Raw genomic sequence first — 26,292 nt, forward strand, 5'->3', positions numbered from 1 at the left:
ATTTTTATATGGTCATAAATATTTATTAAGCCTCTCCTATTTGCAAGGCATTATGCAAAATGCTAGAGATACAAAACAAGGTAAAAGATAATACCTGTTCTCAAGAGGCGTTTTGTGTGTGTGTGTGTGTGTGTGTGTGTGTCTGTGTCTGTGTCTGTGTATATGTGTGTGTGGGGGTGTTCAAGGGAGACTGGCACTTTTGAGGTGAGAGCTTGCAAGGTCTTTTCAGGGCTGCTCATCCCCTTTAGCATCTACCTGTCCTCCAGCGCTCACCTGTGACTCCAAGAAACTGTAGGAAGCACAATTTGCCACATCCTAGTAAACTCATCTCCCAGGTGGGCTAAAGTAGACTGAAGGTAACCAACAGCGTATTGGTGACTTAGGGAGATATCTTCCCCTGGTGAAATGGGAGGATGAGAAGCCGGCACCATGGAGAGTTCAGAGTTGAGTCAGACACTGAAAACGCCAAGGTCACCCACGGCATCCCAGGCCATTGCCGCTTCTCTTGATTTTTGGTGACTTTGTAGGAATGAGGCTGACTCCTTTGAGGGAACTGCCTCCCTTAAATTTACAAATAAGTTGAGACATCACCTGTGATGTCACTGGTTCTCCTTGGGGAAAAAAAAGGGCAAACAACCATCTGGTTGGGAAACAACATGTAAACAATTACATACAATTGAATATATACAGGATATGTCAGAAATAATCAACAGAGGGAGGACTCTAGAATTAAGGAGGACTAGAAAAGACTTCTTGGAGAACATAAAATTTTAGTTAGGACTCGAAGAAAGCCAAGGAAGCATGGGGAAGAAATGAGGAGGGACAGTGTTTCAGGGATGAGGGACAGCCAGTGAAAATGCCTGCAGCTGAGAGATGGAGGTTCGGGAACAACAAGGAGAGCATTGGATTGAAGAGTACATGAGAATGAGTAAATTGTGAGAAAATTAGAAGGGGAGTGTTTAGAACATCAACAGGAGTTTATATTTATATTTGAATAGGGAGCCACTGATGTTTATTGAGTAGGAGAATGACATGGTAGATCTGTGCTTCAGGATCATAGTAGCACTGACTTCCCAAGGGTGTTGTGAGGATCATATGAGATAATATTTATAATTATGACTTAGCATAGTTCATAGTACATGCTTAATTAAAAAAAATTCATTTCCTTGATGTAACCTAAGACCATATTACCCTTTTTAAAGATACCTTAGTTCACAGTAGACTTGTAATCCACTTTTGATCCTCTTGACCCTCAGATCTTCTTTAGACCAACGATAGTCTACCACTATGTCCTTGTGAAATTGATATGTTGGACCCAAGTATAAGACATCCATCCTTCTATCCACTCATTTATTTATTTATTCATCCATTCATTATTTAGACATTCATTTCTTCAAATTGAATTTTATCTTATTGGATCCAATCCAATGCTTGATCCTGATTATGAATGCTATCGATAACATTTTTTTTTTTTTTTTTTTGGGCTGAGGCAATTGGGATTAAGTGACTTGCCCAGGGTCACACAGGTAGGAAATGACCAGATTTGAACTCAGGACCTCCTGACTTCAGGGTTGGTTCTCTGTCCACTACCTAGCTGCCCTTATATCAACATCTTGATGCCATTTTTTTCTCACTGGCTTTTCAGGCTTTCTTATAGACAGAGAAGAGCAAGTGTTTTTGGTGACTTTTTTAGAGCAGTAAAGGCAGCCAGTGGATCAATTCAAAAGGTCATGGCCATTAACTTTGTGCTGAGCAAGGACTCTCACCTCCAACCTTTAGGAAATAGAAGAGAAGGTGAGGAGCGGATTGTTTGGAATATTGTACCTTGAGGGCGGGCCTTCCCAACCGCGGGTCCTGATGTTGCTGTCCCTGCCCCAGGGCTAACTCCAATGGGCGTGGGCTTCCTTATTGGAGGAATAGTGTCTTAGATCTCGTTATCTGGACCCCAGGCAGCCTCCTTTGTCCTTTGCCTTCAGACAATAGGGTTTTCCGGGTATTCACTGAGCACAGCTGACCCAAACATTGATGAGAGAGTGTCTGGGGTCCCATTAAGCTTTTTCTTAACGGGAAGGTGGGTTTTATGGCTAAAAAGTAATAACAACTCAAAAATACCCAGAAGCATCAGACCATTATAGGCTAGAGGTCTTGTAAGTGGGCCAGAATTTCCTCTAGTGATTCCTGCTTTCCCATAAAAGTCAGCCTAACTGCAACTAGAACTATATTGCCCACAGGCTCTTACATTTAGAGACCCTCAGAACTTACTGGTTAAAAAATGAAGGTTCACTTATTCTGCTCTCTCCCACCTAGAGACACTTAGGAAAACTGGCCTGTTTGCTTGGGAGTGACTTCCCCAACTATCGAAAGCTTTCAGATTTCAGCTGCTAGTGGGATTTCTGGACTCTCTTGGACCTCCAGGTCACTTTCTTTGAGCTTTCCTAGGCATTAGATTTGGGATCTGGAATCAGGGAAACTCAAATTCAAATTATTAGCTTATGACACTGTGCCACTTATGCCTGATTGCCTCAGTTTCCTCATCTGTAAAAATGAGTTGGAGAAAGAAATGGCAATCCCTCCCCACACCTTCTAAGCTGCAGGAAGTCAAGGGCCATCATATTCTCTCCAGTGCTTAGCTTAATATTCCGTAGGCAGTGGTGTTTAATGAATGCTTGGATTGAATTGAAATGATTTCCAGTTATTTCAGCTCTGGTAAGATTTGGGATTATAATGTCACTTTGACTCTGTCCTTAAGAACTAATAAATATCAGGGGCATTTTTCTAGTTCTGGGGTTTATAGGGAGCTTCACATTCATTATCTGTGATCGTCACAACTAATATTATTATCCCCATTTTGCAGATTAGAACTGGGGACCCATGGCAGAGAGAAGATAACTTAGTGAGAATCCTAGAGATAGTTAGTAAGTATCAGAAGTGAGATTCAAATTTGGGTCCTGGGAATCCAAGCCCAGGATCTTTCTATACCATCTCACTTCCTTCTCAGGGACAGAAATAAGGAAATGGATTTATTATCCCAAGATGATTCATAGATATAGAGAAGGGAGAAGGAATAAGCATTTCAATAGCACCTACTATGTGCCAGACAGTGTGCTAAGTATTCTACAAATATGATCAGTTTTGATCCTTACAACAAACTTGTTAAGGGACAGAAATAAGGGAAATGGATATATTATCCAAAGATGGAATTTGTTCACATAGAGAAAGGGAAAAGGAATAAGTATTTCTCTCTCTCTCTCTCTCTCTCTCTCTCTCTCTCTCTTTGTAAATTTATTTATTTTTAATACAGATTACTTTGTAAATCATATTAGGAGAGAAAAATCAGACCAAAACACAAAAACCATGGGAGAGAGAAAAATAAAAACAGAAAAAAAGAAGTGAATGTAGCATGTATTGATTTACATTCAGTTTCCTTAGTTCTTTTTTCTGGAAGGCAGATGGCCTTTTCTGTCCAGAGTCTATTGGGGCTTGCTTTGGATCACTGAACTTTTTATAGTTGATTATCACACATTCTTGCTGTTATTTGTGCACTGAATTCCTGGTTCTGCTTGTTTCTCTCAGCATCAGTTCATGAAAATCTTTCCAGGTCTTTCTCTCATCAGCTTGTTCGTCATTTTTTATAGAACAAAAATATTCCGTTACCTTCACGTACCACAGCTTGTTCAGCTATTCCCTAATTGATGGCATCCACTCCTTTTCCAATTCTGTCACCACAAAAAGAGCTGCTACAAACATTTTTCACACGTGGGTCTTTTCCCTCCGTTATGATTTCCTTGGGATACAGACCCAATAATGGCACTGCTGGGTCAAAGGGTACGTGCAGTTTTACAGCCCTTTGGACACAGTTCCAGATTGCTCTCCAGATTGGTCAGATCATTTCAGAATTCCACCAACAATGCATTAGTCTTCCAGTTGGGAGTAAGCCTTTTTATAGTGTTTATTATGTGCTAGACACTGTGCTGAACGCTTAACAAGTAGGATCGCTTTTGATCCATATCCCAAACTTGTAAGTCAGATGCTGGTATGATTCCCATTTTAGAGTTGAGGAAACCAAGGCAGAAATGAAGTGATTTGCTGAGGGGTCACAAAGCTAACAAATGTCTGAGGCTGGATTTGACCTTGCTTCAGCTCAGGTATAACTTGGTATAACTCAGGAGTCCAGTTCCTTTTTCCCTATATCATGGGAAGACATAGAGTACTGGGTGATGAGAGCAGCTGAAAAAGCATGTGTCAAAGGAGTGGCCAAGGGCCACTCCATGGAAATGGGCCCAACTTGGATTGGACCCTGAGGGATGGGGAAGCTTTGAGTTGGGGCTTGGAGATTGGAGTAGAGAGAAAGGATTCCAGTACCCTGACCCTAGGATGAGATGCTAGTTAAGGCTTGAGCTCTCTAAGGGAAAGACATGGGTATGAGACGGCTTAATAGTTTTTTTTATTTGGATTCTTGTGGTTACTTGTACCAAACTCTTCCTGGGTAGGCTGCCCTCTTTCAGAGAAATGTGGTTGGATAATTTAGAACTCAGGAGGAAAAAGGAGATATGAAAGTTGGTTTGCCTGCTATTGTTTTTACTTTTTTAAAATTAATTTTAAAAATTGAATCTACTTTCTCTTTTTTCCTCCCCTCCTTTTTCCCTATTTATGATTAGGAGATGGTAGAAGAAAAAAAAAACCTTCCTAATATGTAAAGTCAAGCAAAAACTGATTCTTGCATCGGTAGTGCTTTAAAATACGGCGTCTCTTTTTGTACCCTGAGCCCATCACGTATCTATCGGGGATAGATGGTGTTTCCTCGTTAGCCTCTGGAAATGCAGCTGGTCAGCACATTATTCTAGTGCAGTGGTCCTCAAAGTGTAGTCCAAAGAATTGTTGGGGTCTCTGAAACCCTTTCAGAGGGTCTACAAATTCAAAATCATTTTTTATTTCTAATATAGTAAATAGCTATAAATATAACCCATATGAACAAAAACTCTTTGAACAGATCCTCGATAGTTTTTTTTTAACAACATGAAGATGCTGAGAACAAAAGTTTGAGAATCACTGTTCTAGTGTCTTCAAGTTTTCCAGAAGTTGTTTATCTTTGGGAAGTTGTTTCTCGGTACAAATCTTTCCACGTTTTCCTGAAATTATCCCCTTCGTGATTCCTCACAGCACAATAGCACGTCTGTGCCATGATTGTTCCCAGGCGGGGGGAGACCCCCTTACTTTTCTGGGTCTTTGTCGCCACATAAAGGTGGCCTTTATGCTTCCCCCCAGGGAGGGGAGATGGAGCTGTTCAGGCCGGTGCAGGCCGGGCTACTGGGGCGTGAGATGACCTGATCATCCGCCGCCCCGGTTGTGGGGTTTCTGGGGGAAGGCCACGAGAGTGCCCTGGCACCGTGGCTGCAGCTGCCTCGACCTGCCCGAGCCCTGCCCCGAGCTTGCTTCCAGCACAAAGAATGCCTGGCTGCACAGATGCTAAAGTGATTTAATTGGACTTGCTAACTGGGCTAGAAGTGGAAGGGCCCAGGAGAAGCTGAATCCTGGGAAAGCTGCTTCCCGGCGTTGGTCTTTGCCCAGATTTGTTGGCAGGCTCGGCTTGGTTCGTGTAATCAGGGATAGAAAACAGGAAGGGACCTCAGAGCCTCAGAGTCCATCCCCCTCAGTTTTGGCTCCTTCAAAGGGAGAGAATTACTTCAAAGATAAAGCAGGAGCACAAGTACAAACATTCCTCCCAACACCTGGGGGCTGGGGGGGCACCTTCCCCTGTACCACCCGGGCCTGGCAAAGTGGGCTCAGACCTACCGCAGGCTCCCCTTTGCCGCCTCCGCCGATCTGCAAGCTGTGTGGACAGCAGGAGAATGAGCCTCCATCTTTACTGCTTACACGTTGTCCAAGCTCTGTTTTACAGCTGGTACCCGGGGGTGCTGAGGGACTTCCTCAGGGTCTCGGAGGCAGAGTTTAGACCCAGGCCCTCTCCTCCCCAGCCATCATTCATTCTATTGTATTATCTATCTTTAAAATATATAAATATGTAGACATACATACGTATATACACACCCACAATATAACATACATGCACAACACATGCAGATATACACAATACATATAAATGTATAATCATATGTACCTACATATACACAAAATGCACATATATACATACACATAGAATACACAAAATGCAATATATTACATACATGCACAATACATGCAGATATACACAATACATATAAATGTATAATCATATGTACCTACATATACACAAAATGCACATTTATACATACACATAGAATACACAAAATGCAATATATTACATACATGCACAATATATGCAGATATACACAATACATATAAATGTATAATCATATGTACCTACATATACACAAAATGCACATTTATACATACACATAGAATACACAAAATGCAATATATTACATACATGCACAATACATATAAATGTATAATCATATGTACCTACATATACACAAAATGCACATTTATACATACACATAAAACACACAAAAATGCAACATATTACATACATTTACAATATATGCACATCCTCATGTACGCATGTAATAAAATACACACTATATATACACACATACATGCACAATACACATGTACACATATAGAATACTTATACACATACACACACATACGTGTGGAGGTACTTGAAGCCCCAGGGAAGTAGAGAGAGCTCCTCATTTTTATACAGAGAAAAAACAAGGCCCCTGCCAGCATCGTTCTGTCCCTTTACTCATTGATCCCGGAGACGGCACCATCTCCTGTCCTTGGCTCGGAGTTCAGAGGTCGCTCGCAGAGCTTGGGCTCCCTCCATGTTGGCTCTGATGAAAAGACCTTTTCTCCATTGGGGTTATAAATACTAAAGCTGATTTTTTTTTTTAATGCCCACAGAATGTCAAGATTGACCCCACCAGCCTGTCCTTTGAGATGTGGAAGGAGATCCCCATCCCTTTCTACATGTCAGTGTACTTATTTCACGTGGTCAACGCCGATGAGGTGCTGAAGGGGCAGAAGCCTTCCATTCAGGAGCGTGGGCCGTACGTGTACAGGTGAGGAGGTCTCGGGAGTGTTGGGGCAAGGCCGGACCCGGCGGCCCGCGTCAGCTCTCCGAGGTGGAGAGAGAGTGACTGGAAGGAGACGGGGTCTTTGGGTTCTTCTTGTCAGGGAGAAGGCACTTAAAGGTCTGGACTTGGCCATAGTGGAGACTTATTGCAGAGAATTTAATTCAACTTAAGCAAAATGATAGAATATCATAATGCCTTCAAGTACGATCAGGTGAAGAAGCATTTATTAAGCGCCTTCTACATACTAATAAGGGCCAGGGATACAAAGAAAGGCAAAACCAGTCCCTCTCTTCAGGAAGATCCTGGTCTAATTGGGGGAGGGGAGATGGAAAAGCAGCACGACTTACAAAGGAAATACATACATACATGCAAACATGTAAATACACAAATATATGTATATGTACACACATGTAGGTACGCACGCAAGATACACACATGATTTTATGTTTATATATGTAGATTTACTTATATTTTAATGTGTTATGTATGAGACAAATATACTTGAATATAACATGCATATATGTTTCATATGTTAGAAATCATTTTAGAGCTATTGAGACTGGAATAATAATAACAATAGCTAACACTTATATAGTACTCACTGTGTGCTGGTACTGTGCTAAGCGCTTTACAATTATAAATATTTACAGTTATGTAATTTATCATTTAAATGATTATCTCATTTGCTCCTTACAACAAGCCTGGGAAGTAGGGGCCGTTCTGCTCTCCATTTTACAGACAAGGAAACTGAGGCAGACATGGGTTTTAAGTGACGTGCCCATGAGGCTTCCTGACACAGGTCTGATGCTCAGAGGCCACCTAGTTCCACTCCTCATTGTAGAGTGGGACAAACAGAACCTGCCAAGGAGGGGAGGTTTTGCTTAAGTTCACAGAGCTATTAGCGACTGCTAGGACCAGAAGAACCAGCCTCTTCCCCCTTCGCCCGGGGCTCTTCCTGCTCTACCACACAGCCTGCTTTTATGTCTGGGCGGCTGGCAGTGTGTCTCAGAATCATTGATTTAGGGCTGGAAGGGTCCCCCTCACCGTCCTCCCCCACCCCCCACTTCCTGTTCATCAGATCCTCAGCTTTACATGTGAGGAAACCGGATCAGCCAATTGGCGTCCGAAGCCCCTGTGGGCGAGGCCCTTCTCTGCCCTCTGACCCTAAGCCTTTGCCTCTGCTCAGAGAAAGTACAGTGAGAGGTGGGTCCACAGGGTGGATGGGGAGGGGTGTTTCTAAGTACTAGCAGTAATTTTGGGGAGCTTGGGAATCACTCAGCTCTGAACTGGGGTCGAGGAGCTCTGTCCCTCTGGGGAGCTCAGTGTGGTCACTGTAGGGGAGACTCCCATTTTTTCTGTGGGTCCAGGGGTAAAGTACTTAGTGGGCTGACTGAGAGATGGCCCCCTCCCCCATTTTTTCTGTGGGTCCAGGGGTAAAGTACTTAGTGGGCTGACTGAGGGGTGGCCCCCTCCCCGATTTTTGCTGTGGGACCAGGGACAAAGTGCTTAACCTCTCTGGTGCTGTGGGGATGACGGGCCGTGTGCTATAGTAGTTAGGAGGCTGGCTTTGGAGTGCCTCTGACGCAGGAGGCCGTCACTTCACCTTCACTGCCCCAGGCTGCTCTGACTCCCTGAAGACTGGTACATGTCCTTTGTTAGCGCTCCACCCTGATGACCTCATGGGATCATGATTTAGAGCCAGGACGGTAGGACCTTCTCATCTTACCTGAAACAAAACAAATCTTTTCCCCAGTTATAGGGGCAGCTGTAGGGCAGGGGATAGGGCTTGGGACGTGGATTTGGGGAGGTCTGAGTTCAAATTTGGCGCCACACAAAAGTTAAGAATTTTTCTTCCTTTATACTTATGAAACCACAGAATGGTTTTAAATGTTTTTTAAAAATGTTTTTATATTTTAAAGTGTTTTTAAAATCATTCCTCTATATCAATGAAACCATAGAATGATTTTTTATGTTTTTTATAAATGTTTTAATATTTTTAAAGTGTTTTAAAAAATTCTTCTATATCAATGAAACCATAGAATGGCTTTTTATGTTTTTTATAAATGTTTTAATATTTTTAAAGTGTTTTTAAAATTTCTCTATATCAATGAAGCCATAGAATGGTTTTTAAAATGATTTTTATGTTTTTAAAAATGTTTTTTATGTTTTTAAAGTATTTTTAAAATGATAGAGAATTTTTCATGGAAGTCTTCCTGCAAGAGGTGGAGTTTGAGCTATTAATTACTACAGATAGAGGGAATAAAACAGTGCTTGTGGGAATCATGCAGCCCGGGATGGCAGCCCTGGAATGTTAGTCACATGGGGAGTTTACCAAGAACGCCCGATCCCGTAAATTTCTGTACAAGAAGTTAAGAACACGTGGGGACGGCATTGACGGGAACCCCGCAATCTGGATTCTGGATTTTTGTGGGGTGCTAAGGAACATCTGGTGGGAATGCCTGTGGGAGGTGAGCTGTGGGATTCAGTGTCCAGGCCCTTCCTAAATTTGCGCAGCCCTGGGAATATACACAGCAAAGGGGGAGATGGTCTCCGCTCCCCAGGGCTTTGTAGCCACCTTTTATGGGCCCTTTGAGGTATTGGTGGGAAGGGCTGACCCAGGGGAGAAGGTCGGGGACAGTTGGGGCGCTGAGGGCTTCCCTGCCTTTGTTTCCACAGAGAATACAGGCAGAAACACAACATCACTTTCTATGAGAATGACACGGTGTCCTTCTTAGAATACCGGACCTTTGTGTTCCAGCCTCACATGTCCCGGGGCTTAGAAACCGATTACATCGTGATGCCCAACCTGTTGGTCTTGGTGAGTGCAGGGCACAGGCAGCTGGGGGTACAAGGGGGACAAGGGGGGAGGGACAGGAGTCGGAAAGACCCAAGTTCGAGTCTCGCCTCGGGATGCTTTTCTGCCTCTTTTTTTTTTTTTTTTAATGGCTATTCTCCTCTACTTCTCTGAAACCTCTGACCCTGTTGAGCAGCTTCTTCTCTTCTTTTCTCTAGGTTTTTGGGACACTGAATCTTTCCTGGATCTTCTCTTACCTGTCTAACCACTCCTTTTCTGGACCTTCATCCAGATCTTACCCTCTGACTGCATCCTCTAAAGTGAAGTTCTAGGTCCTCTTCATCTTCCCATTCCTCTTCCTCTTCCACTTCCTATTCATCTTTCTCTACCTCCTCTTCCTCTTCCTCTTCCCCTTCTTCTTCCCCTTCCTCTTCCCTTCATCTTCTTATTTTCCTTCTTCCTCTTCCTCTTCCCTTTCATCTTCCTCTACTTTTTCCCTTTTCTCTCCTTCCCAATCCCTTCCTCTACTTCTTCCCCTTCCCATTCTCTTCCTATCTCTTCCCTTTCCTCCTATTCTTTCTCTTCCTCTTCCCCTTCCTTTATCTTTTCCTTTTCTCTTTTTCCCATTCCCCTTCCTCTACCTCTTTTCCATTCCCATTCCTCTTCTTCTATTTCTTCCCCTTCCTCTTATTCTTCCTCTTCCCCTTCCTCTATCTTTTCCTTTTCTCTTCTTCCAATCCCCTTCCTCTACTTCTTCCCCTTTCCCATTCTCCTTCTATCTCTTCCCTTTCCTCTTATTCTTTCTCTTCCTCTTCCTCTTCCTTTATCTTTTCCTTTTCTCTTCTTCCCAATCCCCTTCCTCTACTTCTTCCCCTTCCCATTTGCCTTCTATCTCTTCCCTTTCCTCTTATTCTTTCTCTTCCTCTTCCTTTATCTTTTCCTTTTCTCTTCTTCCTAATCCCTTTCCTCTACTTCTTCCCCTTCCCATTTGCCTTCTATCTCTTCCCTTTCCTCTTATTCTTTCTCTTCCTCTTCCCCTTCCTTTATCTTTTCCTTTTCTCTTCTTCCCATTCCCCTTCCTCTACCTCTTCTCCTTTCACATTCCTCTTCTACTTCTTCCCCTTCCTCTTATTCTACTTCTTCCCCTTTCCCTATCCCCTCCCTTCTTCCCTTTCTCCCTCTCTACTATTTCATTTGGTGATTTTATCCACTGATTCCGTTGCCATCTCTATCACGATAACTCTCCGCTCTATCTCTCCGTCCTAAACCCTTTCCTAACTTCCAGACTTTCATTGCCCATTGGACCACCATCCTATAGGTTCTTTAAACAGAAATGTCCCCCAGCCGCCCACATTCGCTGACTCTTCATTCCTGTCAGAGGGACACCAGGCTCTGCCCCATCCAAGCTTCCAGGGACCACCTTTGAATTCTCACAACTCATCCCCTATATCTGCTCACTTGCTAAGGCCTCTCTCCTCTTCTATCTTGGTCAAATCCAATTTTTTTTTCTGTTTAGCATTTAAAACCTTTCTGGACCTCACTTCCACCCCCCTCTTGGTGCTTAGCAGCCATTAGTCCTCGTCACACACTCCGTGGTCTAATGCTCTAAATGTTCCACTTGACCCTCCCTCTCTAGTCCCTCTGCCTTTGCCCTACTTGTTCCCTTTGCCCGATCTTCCCTCCTTTGACCTCATTTCTTAGAATCTCTGCTTTCCTTGAAAACTTTAGATTGTAAACTTCCTGAGTTCAGAGACCTTGTTTTTGGCTTTCTATTGTACTTAGCACAATGCCTGGCACACAGTAAGCATTTAATAAGTGCTTGTTGATTGAACTTGAAAACTTGGCTCAAGTGCAATCTCTGGTACTTTCTACCACCCTCCCGGCCTTTCTGGACAGCCAGGGTGAGGGGAGGAAGGAAATCGAAAGTCTGTTTGCTCTTCATCTCAGGAAATGGAGCCAGATCAACTTTTTATTCTATTGTTCAGTCAATAAACATTTGTTAAGGGCCTACAGTGTGCCAGAAACTGTGCTGAGTTCTAGATACAAACAAAATACTCAACCTGCCCCCAGAGACCTTACAGTCTGATATGGGAGATAACATGGGAAAAACTACGGACAAACACAGGATAAATTACAGATAATCCCCTAGGGGAGGCTTCGGAATTAAGGGGGCACTTTTTAGCTGGAAAACATTTAAATAATAATAGATGTCAGAGATGCAAAAAGTGTGCTGGAGGTGGGGTAGAGAGCATCCCCCTTCCCCCCACCCCAAGTCTGGACCCCAGATCTCCTGATGATGTCGGTGTCTTTCCCCACTCTGCTCTAGGTGTCCTCCATGATGATGGAACACAAGCCCATGTCCATGAAGCTGCTCATGAGCTTGTCCTTCTCCATGTTCAGCCAGCGGGCCTTCATGAACCGCACAGTGGGGGAAATCATGTGGGGTTATCGGGATCCTATGATTGATATGCTGAATAAATACTTCCCTGGCATGTTGCCGTTTAAGGATAAATTTGGCTTATTTTCAGAGGTGAGTTGGGCTGGGTCAAAATATCATAAACATACACAGGGCTGATTAGCTTGTTCTTTGAAAGCAAAACCCAAACCTGATCAGTCGCTGTTATTTTGGCAATAGGCTATACCACTGAAAAAATGTATCTGTGTTTTGCTCTCATATCACTTTCCCCCTCTTTATGCTGGCTCTCCATCCCATTTTAGCCCAGTGAATCTTCCTTTATAACAAAGATAAAAAAAAAATCAGAAAAACTTGCCAGTGACGTTGAGAACCTAAGAAACGCTTTCCACTCATATTCCTCAATCTCCCTGACAGAAAGGGGGAGGCTTCTGCCGCTCTGCAGGCTTGCCAAGGATAGTGTAAAGTTGGCATGAATAAAATGAATGAATGAATGAAATATTATTTGCCAAGTATAGTAAGAAATTAGCATAAACAATAATAAATAAAAAGCAAGCAAATAAATAAACAGAGCATTCTTTGCTAGATATAGTGTGAAAGAAGTATGAATAAGTAAACAAATGAATAAGAGAATAAAACATTCTTTGCCAGTCTACCCACCATCCCTTAACACTATGTGCATGCCCTGAACTTGGGAATTTTTAAGCAGTCCCTCACATTTAGCAGGTGCTTAATTGATCCTCACTGATTGATGGATTAAATTATTGTTCAGAGTATCTCACATAGGTAGGATGGCTCATCCATTCCCTCCATAGCTGGTGTCCTTCCATTTCCCTTTAGAATTAGACAGACCTTTAGAAGGGACCTTGTGTATTCTGGCTCCATCATTTTACTGAGGTACAAACCAAGGTCCAATAAGAGGAAGTTACTTATTCAGCATCATTTAGAAAGTTAACATCATAGAAGGGCTGTTTCTGCTATTTTAAACCCCTTTTTGTGAGTCTAAGCTTGTGCTGTGTATTTTAGAATCATAGAATTTGAGAGTTGGAAGGACCACAACAGTCATTGAATCCAATCTATACTCAAATTTCATAGTTTGTTTTTTTCCCCAATTACTTGTAAACACAATTTTAAACATTTTTATATATAAAAAAAACCTAAGTTCCAAATTCTCTCCCTTTTCTACCTCTTTATTGAGAAGATAGGCTTTTTGATAGGAGTTATATACGTATAAACATATTTCCATATTAGTCATCCAACCCAGACTCAAAAAAGTCTCTGCCCCAAAGTCAGGAAGACCTCCTGAGTTCAAATCTGGCCTCAGACATTTAACATTTCCTAGCTGTGTGATCCTGGGCAAGTCACTTAATCCCAATTGCCTCAGGAAAAAAACAGAAACTCCAACCAGTGATCATCTGTCCTCTGAGTTAGAATACTCCCCATCCCCTCTCTATCCCCGTCAGAGGGAACTTGTCCCCTCTCAGGGTGGCCAATTCTCTTATTGATTATTTAGAATTCTTTCCTGATGCTGATCCTCTTGACAGCAACCCTCTCCCACCATTGCTGCTGGTTCCATCCTCTGGGGCCAAAATCTCATCCCTTCTCTACATGATGTCCATTCGACCTGGAAACAGTTATCGCCCCTTCCCCCCCTTCCAAGTTTCTCTTCTCCATGCTAACCATCCCCAACACCTTCATTTAACTCTCGGTGTTTCAAAAACCATGACCCTTGTCAATTGTGTATTCTCTCCATTAATGGAGAGGGTTTTCAGACTTCAACTTCATCCGATCTTTGAAACTATCTAGGTCAACCCCTCCATTTTTACAGATGGGGAAACTGAGGTCCAAGGAAGCCAAAGTCACAAAAGTGCTCATTGTCAGAGTTAGGATTTGAATGAAAGAAATGAATGAATGAAATATTATTTGCCAAGTATAGTGAGAAATTAGCATGAACAATAATAAATAAAAAACAAGCAAATAAATAAATGGAGCATTCTTTGCTAGATATAGTGTGAAAGTAGTATGAATAAGCAAACAAATGAATAAGCAAGTAAATAAAACATTCTTTGCCAGGCTAGAAAGAAAGCTGGATAATAATAGCTGATGTTAAATGCCAATTGATCCTTATAATTAGTCAACAAATATTTTTAAATTTTAACATTTCAGTTAATAATTATTTTCTCTCTTTTCCCAAAACCCAAATCAAACCAAAACTTTGTAACAAGTATCTGTCAATGAGCAAGCTAAATTCCTGTATTGTCTATGTTCTAAAACTGGATCCAGGGCATCTGACTCCAGAACCAAGATTCTATTATATACACTGTTATGGTCTTTGGAAATTACTGTGACTGAAAGAAAATCATTCAGCCTATTAGTAGACATTTATTGATTGATTATCTAATATAAGCCCCGGGAAAACAAAAACAGTCATAAAACAGTTGCTGTGTTCCAAGAGCTCACTGTCTAAAATATAAAAACCGTTATGACACGAGCTTCACAGGGCAGGCCCATTCTTGAGGTCTTTCTTGCTTGCTCTGGAAAGTAGTCAAATTTAGGAGAATAATTCTCCATAACTGGCTTGGTAAGGGAGCCCGTGAGCTCAGGTATGGTGGCCAGATGCTGCAACCTCCTCTAAAATTTAGAGCTGTCTGATCTGGAGGGAGGACAAAAAGATTTTGGCAGGCTAAAGCATTGGGCAGAACCAAGTATGATGAGGCAGCTAGATGGAGCATTAGAGCACTGAGCCCCAAATCATGACGATTAGAGTTCAAATCCAGCATTGGACAGTTCCTAGTTATGTGAACCATTTAAACTCTGTCCACTTCGATTTCCTCAGCTGTAAAAAGAGGATAATAATAAATAATCAGTACAATATTTGTATTTTACATTATAAAAATAAATAATAATGATAAGAAACAAAATAAACAAATAATAATAATAAAGCCACTTTCTAGGATTGTACAAGTCAAAATGTGATTTTAAAAATTGTTTTCTTTACTTTTCTGGTTACACATGAGCATTAATTTTTTTTAAATACACATTTCTTTATGAATCATGTCACAAGAGAAAAATCAGAACAAAAGTGAAAAACCATGAGAGAAAAAAAAAATCAGAAGAAAAAGAAAAAAAAAAGTGAACATAGCATATGTTGATTTACATTCATTCTCCATAGTTCTCTCTCTGAAAGCAGATGGCGTTTTCTATCCAAAGTTTATTGGAATTGCCTAGGGAAAATGTGACATTTTAAAAACACTTAGCAAAATGTCTGGAACATAGTAGTGCTATATGTTTTTGTTCAGTCATATCCAACTCTCAGGGACCCTCTTTGGGATTTTCTTTCCAAGATACTGGAATGTTTGGCTCTTTCTTTCTCCAGCTCATTTTACAGATCAAGAAACTAAGGTAAACAAGGTTAAGTGACTTGCCCAGAGTCACACATCTAGGAAATATCTAAGGCCAGATTTGATGTTTTCTTGCAAAGGATATTGAAGTGATTTGGCATTTTCTTCTTCAGCTCATTTTACAACTGAGGAAACTGAGGCAAATAGGGTAACGCGACTTGCCCAGAGTCACCCAATTAGCCTGTGTATGAGGTTAGATTTTAGCTTAGGAAGATAAATAAATCTTCCTGATTGTAAACCCAGAACTTATACTGTTCTACCTAGCAAGCTATTATAACTGGAACCCAGTGTAAAGTCTGCTGTGGGTCCAAAAAATCAGTGTCACAAGAACAAGATATATGAGACATGGTTAGATAGTAGTTTATCTGCAAAAGATTGTGGTGGGGATATTACTAGATTTTATGCTCCTGTTAGTCAGCAGTTAGATATAATAGCTTAAAAACAAACTAATGTGATTTTAGATTACATTAAGAAGCATAATATCTTTGTTGTTATGGGAGATGTTGGTAGAACAGCTAGATGGTTGGAGGAAGTGGTGAGTCCAGCATCAAGGAATCTTGAGATCAAATGTCGTCTCAAACACTTGCTAGCTGGGTGATCCTGAGCTAGTCACTTCACCCTGTGTGCCTCAAGTTCCCCATCTGTAAAATGGGCTGGAGAAGGAAATGGCAAGCTACTCCAGTATCTTTGCCAAGAAAAGGGATCACACAGAGTCAGGCATGACAAGAATATAAAATATAATTCTCACAACAAGAATGGAAATCTGATGATGTGATTCCTGGAAGGACAGAAAAGTTACTCACTTTAATGTCCTCTTCTCTGTCACAGAAGACACCAATTTTATTCATACTCATACAAATAAAGGCTTGTTGGGTTAAATTGAATAAGCCTATATATTCACTGAGTTCTTTGCCCAGGAAACTGACTTATGTCTCTCCAATAATCTGTAGTTAAACAACTCCAATTCAGGATTGTTCACTGTGTTTACGGGGGTCAAAGACTTCAGCAAGATCCACCTAGTGGACAAGTGGAATGGTAAGAGCAAGGTAAGAAGTTGGATAATAATAGCTGATGTTAAATGTCAATGTTTTCCTTATAATTAGTCAGTAAGTATTTTTTTTTAATTTTAACATTTCAATTAATAATAATTTTTTCTCTTTCCCCCAAACCCAAAGCAACCTAAAACTTTGTAACAACTATCTGTCAGTGAGCAAGCTATATTCCTGTATTGACTATGTTCAAAAACGATGTGTCTCATTGTAAAATTTAATTGTCACCCCTATGTGAAGAAGTGCGGAACACCTTTCATTATCAGTCTTCCGAAATCATGAATTATTATTTCATTGATCAGATTTTAAGTCTTTCCAAATTTTTCATTTTTATAGTATCGTTACTATAGCATAAATTGTTTTCCTTATTCCACTTCCTACTTTGCACCAGTTTATATAAGCTTTCCCAGTTTTCTGAAAACATTCAGTTCATCATTTCCCCTGACACAGTAGAATTCCTTTATATTCATCTACCACAATTCAATAAGTATTTAAGCACCTTGGAAATTCCAACATTAAAAAAAGGAACAATATTTGCCTTCAAGATCTTATATTCTACTAGAGAGAAAGCTTGAAAATATAAAGTACAAAGTATATTCAAATCAAATATAAGATTACCTTGGAGGGAAAGGTACTGATAGCTCAGGGGACCAGGAAAGGACTCATGCAGAAGGTGGAAATTGGGGCAAATCTTGAGAAATCCAGAATATCCAAGAGGTGAGGTAAGAAGAGAAAGCATTCTAGACATGGCCAGAGGGGACAGAAAGAGTATCATGTACAAGGAAGGGAGTAGTGTGTCCTCAAGAACAGATATTATTATTATCCCACTGGACAGTTGAGAAAATGATCGCTAATAAAGGTTAAATGACTTCTCCATGGTTATCCAGTTAATAAGTATTTGAAGTAGGATTCAGGTCTTAACTATTTATTGAATTGATTTGTAGACTAGTCCAGCCGAGTTCACAGTTTTATCTCTAAAAAGTTGCCCATAGGCCATGGAAGTTTTTAGGCCATTATAACTCATGAAACTGTGTACCAGGACATACGTTGGAAATTCTCATGAGCGTATCCTTTCCTTCTTTAATTTGCAGTTGTTAACAAATGTGTTATCCTTAATCAATTTGTTATTGCTCACAAATTTGTTGTTGTTAACAAGTTTGACGCTAACAGATTTATCATCAACAAGTTTGTAGTTAACAAATTCGTCAATGGAAACAAGTTGGTTAACACATTTGTCAATGTTAACAAGTTTGTTAGCAAATCTGTCAGTATAAACAAGTTTGTGCTTGACACATTGGTTGTTAACGTTTGTTAAGTTTATCATTAATTGGTTTGTTATTGCTAACAAATTTGTTATGTGAATGAGTTTCATATTGTTAACAAATTTGTGGATCTGTTATCAGTTAAATTTCTGGCATTCAGACCAATGCAATATGATTAATGGGACATCTGGACAGATGTGGGCCCCTTTCATGACTCCAGAGTATAACCTTCAGTTCTACAGCCCGGAGGCTTGCAGGTAATGATTCTTATTTATGGCTGGGTTTGGTGAAGGGGGAATGATGGCAATCCACTCTCAGGATAGGAGGATCCACTCCCTGGATACCATCCCATCTCAATGACAAAGCTGAAAAGGGGATTTTAGAAACCAACCATCCCAGCTTCCTCATTTGATAGCAAGAGAAAACCAAGTTCAGGAGCAAGTGACTTGCTCTCATGTCCCATGATGTGCGTGTATAACTTTTGACTTCACATTACAATCATTTCCATATTTAGCTCTCTTCCTGCTCCTATTTATTGGGCCATCTGTTTTTTTTAAGGCAACGAATAAAAAATAACTAGTTTTGTTCACTGGCAACTGAATTTGTCAGGCTATGCAGTAATCCACAGCCATTTACTTGTGCAGTGAAGGGAGGGATTATCATAAATCTGAAGAGTAATATCTGAAATCAAATCAGGTTTTTGGTAGAGCCAAGTTGAGAAATCAAGTCTCTTCTTGGCCTCCCTATCTAGCTCCACTTTTGGTTTCTTGGATAGCGAACTGATGGACTGATATTTTTATCTTTCCAGTTGTTGATGATATTTTCGTTAGTGACTTTTCTTTCAACTCTTTAGGTCTCTGAATTTTGAATATGAAAAGTCAGGAGAGTTCAAAGGCATTCCTACTTTTCGATTTGTGGCCCCTAAGACGTTATTTGCCAACGGGTCTGTCTACCCACCGAATGAAGGCTTCTGTCCTTGCATGGAGTCGGGAATCCAGAATATGAGCGCTTGTCAGTTAAGTAAGTAATTCATCCTCTGGGATCTGTCTTCTTAGTCACTGGTCATTCTGCCAGTCTCTTAGTCATTAAACATCTGGATGCATCTTTTTAAGTGTGAGATTTGTGTCAGGTTCCTGTAGTGCCAGGAATATAAAAAAAAGCAAGAAATCTACAGACCTTATTTATCTCTAAGGAGGCCCCCATTCTAATGGGGAAGATGGGAAAAGCTGATTATTAGAAACATAGTTTTAAAAGTTCAATGACATATAAGCTCCAGAGTTAGAACTGAAGTACTGTGAATATAGCTAACGGCAGAATAATTCGGTGATATTCCATCTCTTTTCCTCATATGTCTTACTTACCAGCATGAGGAGATGCCAGGAGTGGGCCGTGTTGCTGCAAGGCTGGCAGAATTCCTAGTGGAATAAATCTCTGCCAGTTTGGATGAGCCCCAGGCTCGTGGTTCCCCAAGGTTCCAAAGTCACCTCCACCCACACTGATCTCACCCTTCTGGGGTGATCGGTACAAAGAAGGGCATGGATCAGCTGCAGAGTGCTCAGGGGAGGGTCAACAGGGTGGTCCAGAGAGGGCTTGTCTTGGAGTCAGGAAGAGCTTCCCTTTCTCCTCCTCTTCCTCCCCCCTGAACAAATCACTCAGTCTGTTTCTTCTTCTCTAAAATGAAGGAGCTGGGCCAAGTGGCCTTTGACTTTCACCCCTTGGACCATCTCCATATTGAAAATTCTGTGACTTCCCCTTTAGCATTTGGATTGTTTTTTATTTCACTGGGAAGATGTGTCTCTCTTCTCCCTAGCTAAGCTGCCATTTATACATTATGTTAGGATTTGCAAAGCAAGTCTTCCCAGCCAAGGAAGACCCTGGCCACAAGGTATTTTTGAGGCATCTAGGTAGTGCAGTGGATAGAGAAAACATACATTATCTCATTTTAGCCTCCTAATAATTCTGAGAGGTAGGTTCTCTTCTTTCTTTCTTTCTTTCTTTCTTTCTTTCTTTCTTTCTTTCTTTCTTTCTTTCTTTCTTTCTTTCTTTCTCTCTCTCTCTCTTCTTTCTTCTTCTTTCTTTCTTTCTTTCTTTCTTTCTTTCTTTCTTTCTTTCTTTCTCTCTTTCTTTCTTTCTTTCTTCCTTCCTTCCTTCCTTTCTTTCTTTTTTTCTTTTTTTCTTTCTTCTTCCTTCCTTCCTTCTATTTTTCTTTTTTTCTTTCTTTCTTCCTTCCTTCCTTCTATTTTTCTTTCTTCCTTCCTTCCTTTCTTTTTTCTTCCTTCCTTCCTTTCTTTCTTTCTCTCTTTCTTTCTTTCTCCCTTTCTTTCTCCTCCTCCTCCTCCTCCTTCTCCTCCTCCTTCTCCTCATCTTCCTCCTCCTCTTTCTCCTCCTCTTCCTTCTCCTCCTCCTCCACCTTCTCCTCCTCTTCCTCTTTCTTCTTCTTCTTCAAAAGGCAATTGGGGTTAAGTGACTTGCGTAGGGTCATACAGCTAATAAGTGAGATCATATTTGAACTGAGGTCCTCTTAGCTCCAGAGTGGATGTTCTGCTAGCTAACCCAGTAGGTTCTATTCTTAATCTCATTTTACTAGTAAGAAAACTGAGACAAACAGAAATTAAGCAATAACTATAATAATAACAATTAACATTGATGTAATGCTTACTATGTGCCAGGCACCAGGCTATTACAATTATTATCTCATTTAATTCTCATAATAACCCTTGGAGATAGGTGCTGTTCTTATTCCTATTTTCCTGGTGAGAAAACTGAGACAAACAGAAATTAGGTAATAACTATAATAAGAACAGCCAACATTTATATAGTGCTTATTATGTGCCAAGCACTGTGCTAAGCACTTTACAATTATTATCTCATTTGATTTTCATAATAACCCTGGGAGATAGGTGCTATTCTTATTCCCATTTTCCAGGTGGGAAAACTGAGACCAATAGAAATTAAAGAATAATTATAATAAGAAAAGCTAGCATTATATAGTGTTTATTATGTGCCAGGCACTGCGCTGAGCATTTTACAATTATTATCTCATTTATTGCTCACAAAGTGGGAGGTAGATGTTCTCATGAGTCCCATTTTATAGATGGGGAAAGAGAGGCAGGTAGAAATGAAGTGACTTACCCAGTGTCACACAGCTAGTAAATATCCGAGAGAAGATTTATACTTGGGTCTACCTGATTCCACGCACAGTGCTCCATCCACTGCATGACCTAGTTTTTTCCTCTTGATTCCACCCAGAATGTTAACCTATCAAGATTTTTTTTTTCTTCCTAAATTTAGAGATTATTACTTCTAGTAAGTTTCTTCATGGCTAAAATGCCACAAGTGGACACCCTATTAATTTTTTACCCTTGGGCACAGCTCTGATTGCCGTACCCTAGTTACAACTCCTTCTACATTTCCTTTAACATCTTGACCTGGTTGGTGACGCTTCCACTGTAGCCCAGCTAGTAAATTGTCTTCCCAGTCAGTGTCCTTAGATTACTAGCTGGATGGGTCAAGCTCCTCCCTGGTGAAACTGAGGAAGATTTTCTGTAGGACTTCTTTTGCAGAAGTCACAAGACTGTAATTAGCATTTTTTTCTCCCTCCCAAAATAGACAGGGAGCAGATAGCACGGCATGAGTCCCCAGACACTGCTACTGAGGCTGCGATGGGGTGGGGTCACTAGCAAGACATTTGGTGGTTTCTACCTTACCTCATTCTTTTTAGAGCAACCAGGTGGCTCAGTGGACAGAACACTGGAAGGCCGAAGTCAAAATCTGACCTCAGACGTTGCTGAGATGTGTGATCCTGAGCAAGACACTTAATCTCCATTTGCTTCAGTTTTTCAGTCTCTAAAATGGGAATAATGAGAACTCCTCTCCCCTGGGATTGTAATGTGCATTTCAAATCCGAAAGCTATGTATCTGCCGGCTGTTACTGCTAACTCGGTGCTGGCTTCGATGGCTTCTAGCAGAAGGTCTGGAAGTGTCGGTTGTGGCGCTCTGTACACTTTGTATCTCGGGACCAAGCCTTAGTCATCTTGCCCCATCCTGGTCATGGCTCAGGGAGGTGCTTACGCCCAAGAGATTTCCTGTTCGGAAGGACTTTAATTTGAAAGGATCTCAGAGATCATTTAGTCAAGAGCTTCCTAAACCTGTTGGTCTCGGGATCTTTTTATATTCTTGAAAATTATGAAGGATTCCCCCCACACACACACCGCCGCCACAAAGAGCTTTTGTTTATATGTTATACCTATTGATAGTTACAATATGAGAAATGCAAGAGTTTAGAATTATTGTGGAAATACTGTTGATCTCATGGATCACCCCCAACACTCCCCCAAAAAGTCTAAGGGACCCTTAAGGTCTGCAGACCACACTCGGCTAAATGTTAGTCCAGATCTCTCAATTTTCAGATTAGGAAACTCTGTGTGTGTGTGTGTGTGTGTGTGAGAGAGAGAGAGAGAGAGAGAGAGAGAGAGAGAGAGAGAGAGAGAGAGACAGACAGAGAGACAGACAGAGAGACAGAGACAGAGAGAGATAGAGAGAGACAGAGAGAGACAGAGAGACAGAGAGACAGAGAGAGAGAGACAGAGAGAGAGACAGAGAGAGAGAGAGAGAGAAGAGAGAGAGAGAGAGAGAGACAGAGAGAGAGACAGAGAAAGAGACAGAGAGACAGAGACAGAGAAGAGACAGAAAGAGAGACAGAGACAGAGAGAGAGAGATAGAGAGAGACAGAGAGAGACAGAGAGAGAGAGAGAGAGACAGAGAGAAAGAGAGAGAGAGAGAGAGACAGAAAGAGAGACAGAGAAAGAGACAGAAAGAGAGAGAGACAGAAGAGAGACAGAGACAGAGAAAGAGACAGAAAGAGAGACAGAGACAGAGAGAGACAGAGATAGAGACGGAGAGACAGAGACAGAGAGAGGGAGAAAGAGACACACAGAGAGAGACAGAGACAGAGAGAGACAGAGATAGAGACAGAGAGAGAGACAGAGAGAAAGAGAGACAGAGAGAGAGTCAGAGACAGAGACAGAGGAGAGAGAGAGGAGGGGGAGAGAGAGAGAAAAAGAGAGAGAGAGAGAAAGAGAGAGAGAGAGAGAAAAGGAAACAGGGAGAGAGAGAAACAGAGGGAAAGAGAAAAAGAGAGAGATAGAAATAGAGAAGAGAGACAGAGACAGAGAAGACACTGAAAGACAGTAAAAGAGGAAAAGGAGGAGGAGGAAGAGAAAGCATCAGACTAAGCCTAAGCTTAGGCACTAAGTGCCAGAGATGTCCACTGTAAGAGGGATACTTTAAAGTTCTCACATTATGAAACCAAGGAAGAAATCCTCATAGAAAAATCCCACCTTCAGGACTCTCAGAAAATCGTGTCTGGGTGCTGCAGCATGGGCCAGGGTTTTGCTCAGCCAGCACTTCCTAATCATTCTATCAGGAGACATTGTTTTAATGGTGGGAGAATTGCGGGTGTAAAAGGCCTATAAAGCTGTAAATTAATTAAGAGTTATTGGCCTAGCGTCTCTTGTGATCTACACTGGAAATAAAGTCTTTGGAGGCAGCTCACACAGTGGAACAGGTTGTGCCGGGTACGGGACGGACGTGCTGCTCCAGCTCTGTGCCGAGGCTGCCTTTGTGTGCCCATGGGGGAGCCCTGTGAAGGCATTAATTAATTCACAGTTATCTCCCGGTCCATCTCGTGCACTTCTGCCTGGCAATCCCACAAAGACATATGCAGATTTGCACATCTCTGGACCCGCGAGGGCCAGCCTGCCAGGCTGACAATGACCCCAGCAAGAAAAACCCATTGACAGATCCTATCTGTTTAAAATTAAAATGCTTTAGGGTCTTTGCTGGGCATTTCGGTGGCACAGTGCCGAGTGCTGGGCCTGGAGTCAAGAGCTGAGTTCAAATTTGAACTCCAGAGCTCACTAGCTGGGCAATTCTCCACCAGTCATTTCATTGTTTGCCTCAATTTCCCCATCTGTAAAATAAGCTGGAGAAGGAAATGGCAAACCACTACAGTCTCTCTGCCTAGAAAACCCCAAATGGGGTCACAAAGAGTCAGACACAATTAAACAAACAGCTCTTTTTTGAATTTAGGTTTAAATCTAGGTTTTGATCAGAAGCACCTGCTAGTGTTTATTTGGTCTAGGGGAAAAAGATGCAAGATGAGTGCAGTCCAAAAAAGTTCAGGAAGCTCTTCACCTTTGTAAATGGGACATGACATCTATCTGCCCTCCCTGTATGATCCTCCCTGGGTCACAGGGCTGAAACCACCTTAATTCTGCCAGTATTAGGTAGAATGATGGATTTGGAGGCAGATCCTGCCTCCAGATATTCATTAATTACGTGACCCCTGGGCTAGTCAGCCTCAGTTTCCTCAGCTGTAAAATGGGGATAATAATTGCACCTCCCTCACTGGGTCGGTCGATATGATGATCAGATGAGATAGCATATAAGATACTGTGCCAGCCCTAACATGTTCTGTAAATGTTATTATTTCATACAGGGCTCTGCAGTTGATGATTTAAGACTTGGCTAGTCCAATCCCTTCATTTCACAAATTAAGAAACAGTCTTTAGTAAGTGACAGACATAGGATTAAAAAATCCCTGTAGATAGTTTCGTATGCTACTTGACTGAAAACTGGGCAAATGTCCCCGTAGGAGAACATTGTTGGCTCTCCGGCTGTTGGCTGGTGTCCACCCTGGTTTCGGACCTGCCCTCGATGACTGAGCGAAAGGGAGGCTTTCGTATCTCTGGATTATGCCCGCTTTTCGTGTCCTCGTGAGGGGAGAAGCCCATTTCACAGATTTCTCCCCCAGTGCCTGAGAACTTGGATCCAGCCAGCCTTCGTGGCAGGGCTGCTGCTCTTCCTGGCTCTGGGCATTCGTTTCACTAACTGGGCAGCAGCTGGGCAGTAGGTGAGCGGCTTCCCCCATGACTGGTGATAGCCCCATTCTTCCTTGTCTTTTCCAGATGCCCCGCTTTTCCTCTCCCACCCACATTTCTACAACGCCGATCCGGTGCTGCTTGACTCTGTGATTGGGCTCCATCCCAGCAAGGAAGAACACTCCCTGTTCCTTGAGGTGCACCCGGTAAGTCAGCGCCAGGAAGGGGGTCCCGGCTGCCATTGTGTTGGGAGAGGGGCTTGCCAGGTTACTGTGGGCTTCCTTATTGGAGACAGCTAGGGGTGCGGTAGAAAGCATTCCCTCCTGAAATCAGGAAGATCTGAGTTCATAATGTGGCCCTAGACACTTACTAGTTGTGTGCCCCTCACCCTATTTATTTATAAATGACATTTATATTGATTTTATTATTTATTTATAATTTATCCACCCATTTATTTATTTATAAAGTGAGCTGGAAAAAGAAATGATAAACTACTCTAGTATCTTTGCCACCATTTGAATGATGAAAACTATCTCTACATATGTTTTGAAAAAAATTTTAAATAAAAATATACATTTAGATATAGTTTTTTCCCATTCACCCTAGCAAAACCTTGTGTTCTAATTTTTTCTCCCTCCCTTCCCTCACCTCTTCCCTTAGACAGCATATATTCCCCGATATAAGTTAAACATGTGCAATTTTTCTGTGCCTATTTCTACATTTATCATGTTACACAAGAAAAATCAGATTTAAAAATTTGTCTCTGCTCCTTTTCATAGAAGGATTTTCATAAGCTGCCTCCCACTCATTTCTAATAATTCCTGGAAGCCTGGCTGGCTTCTGGCTCTTTCACTCTATGGATACTGTTTTTCCCAAGGTCCCTGTAGGGTGTCTGAGCATCTCATCACAATAACCCTTTCTGGTTCCTTTCTTGACTTTTTTTTTTTTTTTGGCAGCTTTTGACTCTGCTGCCTGCTCTGCTCTTTCCCCCCAGGACTTTTGTGCTATTGCTCTCCCGAGCTTTTACACAGTCTCTTTTCAGTTTCTTTTTCAGATCCCACTTCATGTCTCCCATGCACTGTGTGGGTGGGACCTGGCACCCTATCGCTTCCCTTTTTATAGCAGAGGTTTGGAGCGTCTGTGAAATTTAAAAAATTAAAAAAAATTTTGATAACTATATTTCAGCATAATTATTTTTCTTTATAATCCCGTGTGTTTTATACACTTAAAAGGATTATACTGAGAAGGGCTTCAGATCTCTAGTGCCAAGGGGATCCAGGAAAAAGAAAAGGTTAAAAACCCTTAGTCTCAGTGATATCATTGATTCCCATGGGTTGAATAATCACATCTATGGAAGTGATTTCAAAAGTGACATATCCAGCTTTTTTTTAATATTTTATTTTATTTTATTTA

The 26,292-nt window shown here is 41.5% G+C and overlaps 1 protein-coding gene across 3 annotated transcripts in view; it reads left to right on the forward strand.

Annotated features, from left to right (window-relative positions):
• Window positions 1-26,292, forward strand: part of SCARB1 (scavenger receptor class B member 1) — a 99,128-nt gene that overhangs the window by 48,815 nt on the left and 24,021 nt on the right. For all 3 annotated transcript variants that reach the window (XM_051972626.1, XM_051972627.1, XM_051972625.1), the window contains exons 2-8: window positions 6,907-7,064; window positions 9,756-9,897; window positions 12,200-12,403; window positions 16,638-16,733; window positions 18,140-18,255; window positions 18,852-19,018; window positions 24,967-25,085. In XM_051972626.1, coding sequence (XP_051828586.1) covers window positions 6,907-7,064; window positions 9,756-9,897; window positions 12,200-12,403; window positions 16,638-16,733; window positions 18,140-18,255; window positions 18,852-19,018; window positions 24,967-25,085 — 1,002 coding nt within the window. The remainder of the gene's footprint in view (window positions 1-6,906; window positions 7,065-9,755; window positions 9,898-12,199; window positions 12,404-16,637; window positions 16,734-18,139; window positions 18,256-18,851; window positions 19,019-24,966; window positions 25,086-26,292) is intronic.

The sequence above is a fragment of the Antechinus flavipes genome, chromosome 1 (genome assembly GCF_016432865.1).
Source record: "Antechinus flavipes isolate AdamAnt ecotype Samford, QLD, Australia chromosome 1, AdamAnt_v2, whole genome shotgun sequence".
NCBI classification, from domain to species: domain Eukaryota; kingdom Metazoa; phylum Chordata; class Mammalia; order Dasyuromorphia; family Dasyuridae; genus Antechinus; species Antechinus flavipes.